At 37.4% G+C, this 13,077-nt stretch overlaps 1 protein-coding gene across 1 annotated transcript; it reads left to right on the forward strand.

Annotated features, from left to right (window-relative positions):
* Positions 1 to 4,287: 4,287 nt before the first annotated feature.
* LOC121258604 lies at positions 4,288 to 5,597 on the forward strand. The gene is made up of 2 exons (XM_041160156.1): positions 4,288 to 4,534; positions 4,955 to 5,597. Exons 1-2 carry the CDS (start codon positions 4,422 to 4,424, stop codon positions 5,424 to 5,426), a joined length of 585 nt encoding a protein of 194 aa, XP_041016090.1. The 5' UTR covers positions 4,288 to 4,421; the 3' UTR covers positions 5,427 to 5,597.
* Positions 5,598 to 13,077: the final 7,480 nt, after the last annotated feature.

Below are 13,077 nucleotides of genomic sequence, written 5' to 3' on the forward strand. Positions count from 1 at the left end.
ATATTGCACAAGTAGTTAATTCTGTATTAATAAAGTTAAATGAGATTTTCTAACCTTAGAATATCTTCCATTTCAGCTCACTCTACATTTATACACAAAGATATTTATAAGTTAGCTTTTAACTTACTCTCAATATATGACAATATCTTAGATAGTAAATTTCACGCAAATGAACTATGTTTTTCTTAACTCTTGTTATGTATGCAATATTTATGTTATCTCATGATGTCACACATCATAAGGATGAACATCTGTCACACAATACGAACATATGTCATGAAGCATGTAAGTCTGTCTCGTTTTTATTTCAAGTCAAGCATGAATAGGATTCTCATGGCGTAGGCAATCTACTTTGTTTGGATATAACTAATGAAATACTCATGGCATAGGCATTCTACTTTGTCTGAATATCTCTGATAGAATGCTTGGGCACAAGCAATTTGCTCTGTCTAGTGTATTTTTGACGAAATGAATAAAGGGCTCATGGTGTAGGCATTTTGTCTGAGCAACTCTATAAGACATGAACATGAATAAATAAGTCTGTTTTCTTTAAGCAAGCAAGTCATGAGGTACAAAAATAATTATGAAGTCTTTTCTTGTAAGTGTAAGGTCATGTTAGTCATGCATACTTGCCACGTCCATTATCACGCATGCTTTATAGAGTAATGGTAGCTTAGACGTATAACTTGCTGAGATTGAAAAATCTCCTCGTGGTAGTCTCATTTACCATTCCCATCCAGAATTGTAGAAAATGTGACAGGACAACATGGAGCACAACATCCCAGACTAGATGAGGTCGAGTAAGATTGGAACTAGTATAGAGGAGTTGTTGGCAGTTATAATTCAATTTTTGGATGTCATTTAGACATTGATCGCTGAGCTGCGTGAGTCACTTGGTGTGTAGGTATGTCTTTTGATGAAGTTTAAGTTGTTATAACTCTAGAACAATGACTCTTTTGTGTAAAAGACATGTTTTGGATCAATGATAAACATGATTAAGTATTAATGAAATGAAATATGTTAATTCTAGTACAATGTATGCTGATAAAAAGAAATAAAAAATTCCAGCTGCGTTTATTGCATATTACTAGAAGCATGTTAGGTGCATTACATTTAACTATCATGAATAGGGGATGTAATCTTGTATTGCATGTCTCGACACTTCAACCTCCGTAAAATCCCAAGCAGAGTTTAGGGGCATCATAGTAACCGTTAGACAGCCCCAATGAGATCACGACCAATGTCACTAACATAAAGATAGAATCGACAAATCCTGTGTAGTTGCGCTGCATGAAAAGACATGGATAATAGGTCGACACATGCCATTCCATACGTGGGAAGGAATCTTGTTGAAGCAGCTACTTATGAAGCAAATACATAACATTCCTGAAAACCTAAGCAACACGCTTGAACCGTAAGGGATGATTAACAAAAACCAGAGTTGGAAATTCCCGTCACACTTGGGGTAACTGGAGGGCTAAATAGTCTCTCTTGAAGAGTGGGCCAAACCCCATACCGTAAAGGCCCACAAACCAAAAAGCCAAAGGCTTGCTCATTGCAAACCAAGGGTCCAACCGACCGAAATGAGCCAGTGTGGAATTCAAATTCAGTTATCATTAATGACAGTTTAATGATATAAAGGACAAGAAATCCCCCGGTGTGATATCTGCCTGTAACATTCGCCTAGCGTGTTGACTACCCCCGGCATAACAGTCGATTTGAAACCCTAGCAATTTGCAATCCAGAAAGGATTAGAGAATATCAAGCCAGGAGGCAAGCCATTCTCATCACACGCTCAATCCATATAAATAGAGGTAAAAAAATATGCCTAAAGTAACTTCGGAACTATTATCTCATAATTAAGGTTTTCTCTTTCGACAAACCATTTTGACTTAGGCATCGAAACTGTCCCCCATCACACCGAACCCCACTTATCTTCTTATTGCAGGTTACTTGAAGTCATTAACAGGAATACGAATCACATTCGCAACAATTACCATTATTTATAACAATATATATATAATATTATTTTACTCTTTTTCTTAAGGAGTAGTTAAAAAATTGTTGGCTCACCATTGGAGCCTTGCACGACCACCATAATCACCACCACCATGAGTTCCCGTGGTTCGTTATTTTTTAAAAAATATCTGTTTTTTTTTTCAAAGAGCCGGTAGCCACACACACAGCGGCCCCGTTACAAGTTTATTAAAAAAAAAAATCACTTATGGTGGAGGAAAACCTTGGTAACATCATTACACTTGGGGGTTTACAAAAATTTACCCAAAACCAAGTGCCAAGATAAGCCAAAACCAAAATAAATTCTACCAAGCCTAAGCCAAAAATCCAAAAAGACTACAAGCAACGTGCTCGACGAAAAAGTAAATCAGCATGCTGAGCATACAAGACGCAAGACAAGGACGCAACTCAACGAAAAACGTAAATGTAAATTTATAGACTGATGAGAAGTATTACGTTTACAAAGAGATCATGCAAAAGTAAATTTATAGACTGATGTGACTTGATATCATATATCAGATCTACTACTTTACAATAAAGGAACTTGAAATTTGATATATCATTTTAAGTTACATCAGTTTATAAGTTTACTTTTGTAGAATTTTTTTATAAACCATACATTTACGAATACTTTGTTAGAGTTTTTGTTTTAACTTGTCTTTCTAATTCTTATATATACTTTGTTACAAGATGATTATAATCCCTATTGCTTGTTTGATCATGAAAATACTTTTCTTTCCAGCCAGGGAAATTTAATTAGAAAACTTATAAAAAAATAGAAGTCTTTCCAATATTTACAATGAGGCTGCAAACAAAAGCATATATTATTCTAATAAAAAACAATTCCTAGCTGGCCATTATCAACCACTATATTCAAGATAAGTTACATTAGTACATCATATAGAACTTGGGTTATTAATTTAATAGATTCCAAATTATCCTATGTTGATCGAAACTTGGACTAGTAAAAATGACTTTGTCGTCATTTGGGAAGGTGGGTCATGATTGATTTTGGACTAAACCCATAAAATTCTGGTTGTCGGCTATACCAATTCTGTGCTTCTCCTTATAATTCATTCTATGGCATATATCACTACTAGGGTTGGTGAGAAGCCCATGATACTTGGTGCCTTTCATGGACGACTAGATCATATGCAAAGCATGTGTTCGTTCAAGCTGATTAAATACACAAGTGGGCAATAAGAAAATATGATAGTGATGGGAGTGCTGAAGCCACTGACTGTTTGATTAATAAATAAAATTTGAAACACAGCTTTCTGTCTGCCTTATAATGTTCTCTGATTGTAAAGCTCTTGCAATATCATAAGAAATACTTTGGTTGTTATTAGTATAAAGATTTGGATACCTTAAGCAAATCTATACTCATGAGTCTCTCATATTACTTCTATACCCTGAAATTCAGATAGGATTTTGGAGAATCCTAATCCAAAAACAAGTGTAGAAATCATACAAACAAATTAAGAGAGGTTACAAAGGTTGGGTGCAAATTCCTAGGAACAGGCTATATACAACCAACTAATGTACAAATCAATGTCAAAATTTCACTATATATACTAGCTAGGGTTCTTCAGTTTGAGCCGAATACCCAAAATAATTGCAAAGTAGTATTGTTGGAGCCAAAGATAGCGACATGGTTCGAATGATCGCAAAGTAGTTTTACAAGTATCTGAGAATACTTGATAAGTGTTGAGAATGTTTATGAATAGTAGTGAAAAAGTAATAATAGAATATTGAATATTAGTGAAAAGTAATGAATAATAGTAAAAAGTAAATAAAAAGTAATAATAAAATAATTAATAGTAGTAAAGTATTCTGATAATACTTGAGATACATACTAGATCTTGGTACTGAAACCTAGAGGTTTCCTTGAGGAAAAAAAGAAATCAGCTTCATAAACTTCAATAACGGATCAGATGCATGCAGAAACAAAATTCAGCACATTATTCATGATGGTACCGGTACACGTAACGCTAATAGGGGCAGCAATCCACATCATGATTTGTGTTTTGATTGCAGGTTGTAGAGTCTAGCAAAAGTGGAAAAAAGGCAAAAAAATAAAAATAAAAAACTATATATATGAAATAAGCACCCACTAATGGAGAGGCACGTGGAGGTCACATGCAATAGCATCGGCAGTACCTGAGACATCGTTTTTTTTTTTTTTTTTTTTTTTTGGTGGTATTGAAGAAGTATAGGGCAAACCCAACTTGGGGGCGATACTTGTCTTGGCTATAAAAAGCACAGGAAATGCGCTTTCAGTAGACAGACACAGAATCAGATCAAACAAAAGCAAGAGATGGGAAGCTCATCGCTCTACTTTTTTCGATATCATTACTTGGTAATAGCAACGTACTTTTACCTCGTACTCACTGGCAACGCGATCGATGCGCTCGGAATCTGATTTCGAGATAAGACTCTACCTTGAGTCCTCGTGGATGTCTGCCCTCGTCCGAGGAGCAACCTCCTTCGACGAGTCCACCAAAGATGGCTTTCACAGGTTCACTTCCAAACCGACCGCCTATACACACACACACACACACACTCACACTGACACTGAAATATCATCTCTCTCTCTCTCTCCCTCTCTCTCTCTGGGGTAGTTATGGAAATTAATGAAGCAAAATGGAAAAAATAATGACAAAAATAATTATCAGGAAATTTACATTGAGAATCCTTACTCTTCTGTCGTTTCTATATGGAATATGCAACGTTATAATTTGAGCCCAATTTTCGTATTGGTAATGCTGAATGTACTTTCCAAATATGGGGGATCATTACGTGTAGTTGTTCATCTACAGATAAAGCTGACTGAACAAGAAATTTTGGGATTGTGCCCACTTCACCCGTTAACATGAGGATTCCATAAAAAATTTAAACACAAGTTTAAATTAACTCGTAGTAGTTGCTTTTGCATCAGGTTGTATCAATACCTTAAGGGTGGTAACCTCAACCATTCTCGGATTACAATGACTGCTCCAGTCTTAACAAGCATCAACTCATCGTCATCGTCGTCGTCATCATCATCGCCATCATCCCGCGGTTCTGACTACTTTGTAAGGTATTATGTCCCCACTAAATATGTGGGAAACCCTCCAAAGCCCAATCCTGAGCTGAATTTGCAGTTTGACAAGTGGAGAAGTCATTGCATAGCAGTTAGAAAGTTTACTGGGTTTGCTAAGGATGATAATACTAAAAAGGAAAGTGAAGCTCTTGGGAACAGCCTAAACAAGTACTTGACTGGAATTAATGGAGCAGTATTGGTAGATAAAAGTTCCTACTCAGTTGCCCAATACAATGCTTCACGTCACCTTTCTGATCGCCTAAATGAAGTGTGGATCGATGTTTCTGGTTTTGCTGCAGAGGGATGTCCACGCTATCAAGGGAAATAATATTGATTTTGCTTGTTGGGCGATGGATGACAGAATCTACCATGGATTGTAGGATTCTGGGTACGTATAATAAAACAGTTTGCTTTTAATGCATATATGGCCCTTCATTCATCATATGCATCTCAGAAAATGAGATCCAGGAACAGGATTTTATAGCTTGTCAAGATGACTCTCTGGTTTTTTATTTGTATTCTCTCTCTCTGCTATTAACATGTGGTTTCGATTATGTTTCTTTTCGAGATTCCTTGCATTACTCTTTTTAAGGATCTGATTTATTACCGTTGATCTGATTCTTGAAATAGAACTCAGTTCTTTGAACTTCGACATGTCTTAATTTCCATTTTCCAAGAGTTTTGATAAGCACCAAGAAACTAAGACCAAGGAAAAAAGCCTTTAGAAATTGTCAAGATCGATCATGCATGATGAGGAGATGCCTGCAGGTTAATGAATTTCAGTCTCTTGGTTGGCCACGCAGTTGTTCTTAATGGCTCAGAACTTCTTATCTCATCCAAGTTTGAGAGGACGTATACCCAAAAGCCGTATATCCATACCAAATACAACAAGATCAACAATGAGCCATGAGGAATATGCCCAAGATTAACTTTATTCTTTATTTGTGTCAACTACTCCCATTCCTTCACTTTTTGGTAGGTTTGGGGAGCGAAATAAAAACTTTTAGTTTTAAATGAAAGTTTAAAATATTATTTTTTAATATTATTATTATTTTGAAATTTAAAAAAATTGAATTGAGATTTGAAAATGTTGAATTGTTTATTATATTTTGTATGAAGATTTGAAAAAAAATATAATAATAAAATAAAAGAAAATGAGATGAGATGAGAATTATCTCTCTTTCTCCTCTAGTATTCTCCTACAATCATGAGTATATAATTTTCTAGCCGAAAAAAGGGCAACAGTACTGGGACAAACTTCCTCCTCATCAATTGGCACACTATCCAAAAAGAAAAATGAATCGCACTATATAGGATTGGAATTCATAAACAGACCTGGACAAACTTCTCATGCAATTGATATATATATATATATATATATATATATATATATATATAATGCAAGCATAGTTGAGAGTTAGGTCGACAAATATTAATGATTTTACTCTTCCGTCTTAGTTTAACTTAGTTTAACTTTTTAGAACAAGTAGTAATTTCATATGGACTATCCATCTATCCATGGCAGTCTATTATAACAGTGTTGGAGAGTTTTAAGTTCACTTGTCATGAAGCCCTGCAACACCATAAGCTTCTAGATCTTCATCATTGGAATCGAATTCGATTATAATTGATCGCCTTGTATAAGGCCAATGGGTTTCATGTTCATATAACCCAACACCCGGAAAATATCCACATGTTTGTGTAAACAGTGGCAAGTTCATTGAAGAATTTTCCCTAAGATAGTGTAACTTAAAAAACTCGAAAGAAGTTTCTTAATTAACATCAAAGTAACCTCTAGCAATTGGTCATTGCCCTCCATTTGCGGTTACATAACACCCTCCCGTGAGAAATCAAGTGAAGGCAAGTGACTTTTTTCCCCTGCAAACAAGTAATATATAGATAGAGCAAATAGATTAGCTAATACAGAGTACAAAAGCAAAACTATAGGGGGTCAAATCCAGTGTGAGTACTAGTCCAAGTAATATTGTTGCATCGGAGTGAGTTAGCAAGCCTTTGTGCAAGCTCATGTGCCATATGGTTGACACTTCAGGGTACATGTAAAGATCTCCAATCTTTGAATTGGTTGAAATGTTGTCTACAATCCTCTATGATGATTTGGATAGACCGGTCAACATCTTCAGAACAGCCACTGGTTGCTTTGTGGATAGGTAGTGAGTCGCCTTCAAGGTAAATAAATTGAGCTTTAAGCACCAGAGTGTCTTTGATAGTTAACAACGCTGCTTGTGCTTCACCATAAAGGGGGATAGATGCTTGAATGCTTTTTGCCCATGACTTGAGAATTTCTCCTCTAGAGTTGTTTCATATACTTGCAATGATGGTGATGCTTTCCCGAGTAACGACGTCGTAAGTTATTTTCGTGAAACCAATAGGAGGGATTGTCTAGTTTGCTAAATGGGAAATTTTTGGTTTTTGTTGCCAGGTTAGGATGTGTTCTTTGAAAAGGCGATTGACCAGATTTGAAACTTCAACAGTGGAGGGGATGGTTTTCCCATGGTTAGCTTTATTTTGAGAAACATCCAAAATTTGCGAAAATTTGGAATGGATGGGTTAAATCAGAAGGGAGGTTTAGAGTGGGATTGGGAGAGATGATGATGTTGATCCAATTTTGAATAGGCTGAATGGAGAAGGTTTCAATATTTAGAGGCCATGGAGATTGACGTCAAATAATACAAAATAAATGGCAGATAAGGAAGGTATGCTCTAAGGTGTCTGGGGATGACTGGCAAAGTGGGCATGAGATATCAATTGTAGGGGTGGGCTCCGGCTTTGACGAAGTCGGAATGGCCATTTCTGACCTTCAACTTCGAATAGGGTCGGAGGCCAAGTTGAGCTCAGATTCTGACTCCGATCAGGAGCGGATTCTGACTCCAATCGGAGCTCCGGAGTCAGAGTTGGAAGTCGAAACCAAACTCGAAGTTAGGATTTCTTTCCATTTTTCTTCCCACTTTCTTATCATCCAAATAACATCCAAAAATTCCAAACAACATCCAAATAATATACAACAACATTCAAACAAAGATTAAGAAATTTATTACTTAGATCCAATCTATCTCCTTCGTTTTCTCGGCCTAACAAAACCAATCTCACCTCTGCCAATAGATTTGATCAATCTCGGTTCAGCCACCATCTTTTTCTGACAGCATGCACCATCTTTGTCGCACCATGCTTCTCTCAGCACCGAAAAGGCAGAAAGTGAAGAAGGCTGAAAGGGGGACTTGGGGCGGGGAGGGGGGGGGAGAAATCAGTCTGAAGGGTGGGTGTTACTAAGGGAAGAAAGTGAAATTGTTCTCATGGGGAAGAGAGAAATAAGTTTGGGGTTGGGGTACGGTGTCGTTTTAGTTAAAAAGCCTAAAAAAAATATTTGTTATCGTGGGGCACTGGGGGCTCGAACTCCAGACATGGAGATTAATAGAAAGAGCAATAACCATTCAGCTAATCGAGCATGATTTATTTATGTTGTAATATAAAATATATTAAGTATATCCATCGGAGTCAGACTTCGTAGTCCAGAGTCTTGATCAACTCTGAACTCCGACTCCAACTCTGACTATTTTTACCCTCTAACTCTGACTTTTTCGACTCCGACGAAGTTGGATCGGAGCGAGTGTCGGCCAAAGTCGAAGTCGCCAAAATTTTTGCCCATCCTTAATCAGTTGTGGTTGAAAGGTGAAGGTGGGAGGCTCTTATGCTTTTTGTAGGAAGGGAGTTCCAGTTCATTTTCCAGAGTAAGAGTTTGAGGCAAGCCCCATCATTGAGTTTCCAAAGTTTTTTCCAATGAATTGTGTGGTGAGTTGAGTTTTGAAGAGGAATTGAATTTTTTAGAGGTGAGGTTGTATTTGGATTTGATAGAGAACTTGTCGGAGGGGGATGGGGCCCAGATGGGTTCATCATTGTTTTCATTTTGAGGGAGGCTTATGCTGAGAATTGTGTTAGCAATGCTCAGTTCAAAGGATGAGAAAATTTTATATCTATCCCATTGCTTTGGATTAATTTGGATGAAACTAGAGACATGGGTTTAACCATCTAGGTTAGGGTTAGCGATAGGGGTGTAATGTGTCCAATTTGGTCCCGTTTTGGACATATTTTATAACCGAACTGATATATACCGATTTTGACATTTGAAGAACCGATACCGCACCGGTTACACCCCTAAACCTATACTTCCAGTTTTATCAGTTCCGGTCCAGTTCGGTCCCATTTTTTCAATATATATATTATAATATATAATAATATAGTGATAATATATTGTAGTTTATTATAATATATATTATAATTGTATTACAGACTATAGTGATATATTATAGTATATTATAATATATAGTGATATAGTATTAGTATAACTACTAATACAATAGTCTATAATGATAATATATAGTTATTTATATAGGATTTTAAAATTTAATATTAAATTAATTAGTAATTTACCATATAATATAAAATTATTTTATATATAATTATATATAAAAATTATATATAATATAAAAAATCATATAAAAAATATTTTATACAATATAAAAAATAAAAAATATAGATATCTAAATCAGTCCAGTCTGGTGTTAAAAAAAGGAAAACTGAAACCGGACTGATTTTGACCGGTTTTGAGAAAAATGAAACTGGTACCAGACTGGACCAAACCCGATACTGGACCAAACCCACCGATTTGGTTTGCCGATTCACCGATTTTTTTTTTCAGCCCTAGTTAGTGATAGGTGAGGGGGATCCAATTTTAAGAGAAAACTTTGATGGATTGGCTGTTATTGACAATGAAATTAGCTCCTTGTGAGATGACTGATTTGGTTTTGCATAAGCCTTTCCAAAACCAAGATTCAAAAGGTTTCACTTTAGAACCTGGGAAGAGATCATCTTTCATGTATTTTGGTTTTGATGTTGGTGGCCCATAGTTTATTGCAACCTACAGAGAGTAGCCAACTGAGTTTGGGAAGGAGAGAAATGTTCAGGTCGTGCATCTTTTGAATGCCCAGATCTCCCAAGGCTTTGGTTGACAAATTGAGTCCCAACTTTTCAAGAAGAGGTGCTTCTCATTGTCCAGTTTGAATCCCCACCAAAATTTCATGAGCATGGTGTCTAAGGTATTGCAAAAGATTTTGGAGAGAAGAAACAAGGACATACTATAGGAAGGAATGGTTGAACCCACAAGGTGATGAGTGTGGTTATGGCAGCTTGGGAGAGAAGATTTGCTTGCTAGCTTTCAAGTTTTGAGGTAATGCGGACTTTTATGGCTTTGAAGGCTTCGTCTTTATTCTTTGGAAGAAAGAGGGGTAGGCCAAGGTGTTTGGTTTTGGTGAATGATTTTTCCATGTGCAAGGTGTTGAGAAGAGACAAAGTTATTTGAGGGGGCATATTCTTGTTGATGAAGGCAATGGATTTAGTATTGTTGATGCTTTGTCCTATCCATGCCCTTTAAGTAAGAAGCATTGATTGGATTGTGTGCGCTTCTTGCAGGTTTGTTTTTGCGAAGAGGATGCAATCATCGGCAAAGAGGAGTTGTGTGATTGGTTGTGTGATTGGGGGCAAGAGGGTGTTATTTTCATATCATGAAGGAGGTTTGAGGTTTCAGCTTTGTTGAGTAAACATGATAATACTTTAGTTCGCATGATAAAAAGGAAAGGGGATAACGGGTCTCCTTTCCGAGGACCACGTGTGGTAGAGAAAAAGCCAAAAGGAGACCCATTGAAGAGAATAGAGTATTTGGGAGTGGTGATGCATTCTTTGATTAGTTGAATCCAGGTTTGCTTTTGCAAGAGGATGCAATCATCGGCAAAGAGGAGGTATGTGACTAGGGGACAAGATGGTATTATTTTCATACCATGAAGGAGGTTTGAGGTTTCAACTTGTTGAGTAAATGGGATAAGACTTCAGTTCACATGACAAAAAGGAAAGGGGATAACGGGTCTCCTTTTCGAAGACCACGTGTGGTAGAGAAAAAGCCAAAAGGAGAGCCATTGAAGAGAATACAGTATTTGGGAGTGGTGATGCATTCTTTGATCAGTTGAATCTAGGTTTGCTTTTGCGAAGAGGATACGATCATCAGCAAAGAGGAGGTGTGTGATTAGGGGAGAAGATGGTATTATTTTCATACCATGAAGGAGGTTTGAGGTTTCAACTTTGTTGAGTAAATGAGATAGGACTTCAGTTCGCATGATAAAAAGGAAAGGGGAAAACGGGTTTCCTTTTCGAAGACCACGTGTGGTAGAGAAAAAGCCAAAAGGAGGGCTATTGAAGTGAATATAGTATTTAGGAGTGGTGATGCATTCTTTGATCAGTTGAATCCAGGTTTGCTTTTACGAAGAGGATGCGATCATTGGCAAAGAGGAGGTGTGATTAGGGGGACAAGATGGTATTATTTTCATACCATGAAGGAGGTTTAAGGTTTAAGCTTTGTTGAGTAAACGGGATAAGACTTCAGTTCGCATGATAAAAATGAAAGGGGATAACGGGTCTCCTTTTCGAAGACCAGTGTGGTAGAGAACAAACCAAAAGGAGAACCATTGAGGAGATTAGAGTATTTGGGATTGGCTATGCATTCTTTGATCAGTTGAATCCATCTTTGGCTAAAACCAAGGCAATTTGAACATAAAGAATGAAATCTCATTTCCATTAATAGCCATGCTATCACTTTTCCCTTGTTTTTGGCGGATCATATGAAAGATTTCATGAGCAATAATGGGGTTATCTTGAATAATTATCACTAGAGCAAATGCAGCTTGCAAATGAGATATTATTTTGTAATGTACTTTTTTGAGTCTACTAGCAAGGATTTTTTAAATGATTTTATAATTGACGTTGCACAAGCTAATGGGTCTGTAGTAACTCACACTGGTTGGGGCTTCATTCTTGGAGATGAGTATTGTTAATATCGTGTTTCGTATACCTTTGGGGTAGGTTCCAGCAACTCATGTCTTCAGAACTATGCCTGCGAAAATAGAGAAGAAAGAAACTGGGAGAGGGTGGCCTTGGGGCCGGGAGTCTCCGATGCCAAAGTTAGTAAAGTATTTTGGAAGTTTGTAAATAATGAGAGAGTCTAGAGATCAGAGAGCTTTCTTATACTTGAAAATTACTACTTATACTGTGAGTCGAGGGGGACAGATCGTGCCTGCCCCCATGGAGTTCATGTTATTTTTACTATTCCTTTTGTCAAAGTCATTTGATGCGACATGCCTCTGCGACGACATCATTAATGTGGCGTGTAGCTCGAGTAGTGGTGCCATTAATACGGTGTGGTTCCCTGATTTGCCTTACTCTGCTGGTATCTTTGGTGGTCTTTCAATGTAACTATGTCAGAAGATCAAAGGTCCTCCATATTTCCCTTTCTGCTCTATACAAGTCCCCATGAGCAGGGTGCGGCCGAGCGATGTCAAGTCTGTCTGTCCCATCAGCCATTATTATTTACCTTCCCTTGCAGATGACTTACTTCTTGGGCAAGTTTGGGCCCTAGGGCCTGATAATAGGGCTTATGAAGTGGGGGAAATCCATTTACAATTACCTCACAAATTTCTATCGGACGGGTCTATTGGGAATTCTGCCTTTCCTTTCTTGATTAATCAACTTTTTCAACGATGACTATGCAGCCCTTTCTTTCCTGGGACAGGGGTTGCTGATTTCTTGGCGTTCGCGTGTTGCACTTCTGCTCCCAACTAAATTGGAGTAGCCTTTTCATTTTTACACAATATCTGGCAACAGTTCGCCTTCAACTTGTATGGTTATACTTTGACAATTCCGTTCCACATTAAATGGGGCCTCTTCAATCCCTTCGTCATTACTCAAGTCAGACGGTTGCTTATTTCCCACTTTGCATCAATGGATACGCTCTATTGGAATTGCGACAATCGTGGGATTTTAGTACTCCATGGGGTGGGTGGATTTCTGCTGCGTTGGGATGTCAACCGTCGAGCTTACCTATGTAAGGCAACCGTTGAGCTTGCCTCAACAATGGATCC

This window comes from Juglans microcarpa x Juglans regia, chromosome 3S (genome assembly GCF_004785595.1).
Source record: "Juglans microcarpa x Juglans regia isolate MS1-56 chromosome 3S, Jm3101_v1.0, whole genome shotgun sequence".
Taxonomy (NCBI): domain Eukaryota; kingdom Viridiplantae; phylum Streptophyta; class Magnoliopsida; order Fagales; family Juglandaceae; genus Juglans; species Juglans microcarpa x Juglans regia.

Excerpts from the sequence above, each read along its gene's own strand:
- LOC121258604 (XM_041160156.1), top strand. The coding sequence starts at position 4,422 with ATGCGCTCGGAATCTGATTTCGAGATAAGACTCTACCTTGAGTCCTCG. Across the intron at positions 4,535-4,954 it reads ACCAAAGATGGCTTTCACAG|GTTGTATCAATACCTTAAGG; the intron begins GTTCACTTCCAA and ends CTTTTGCATCAG.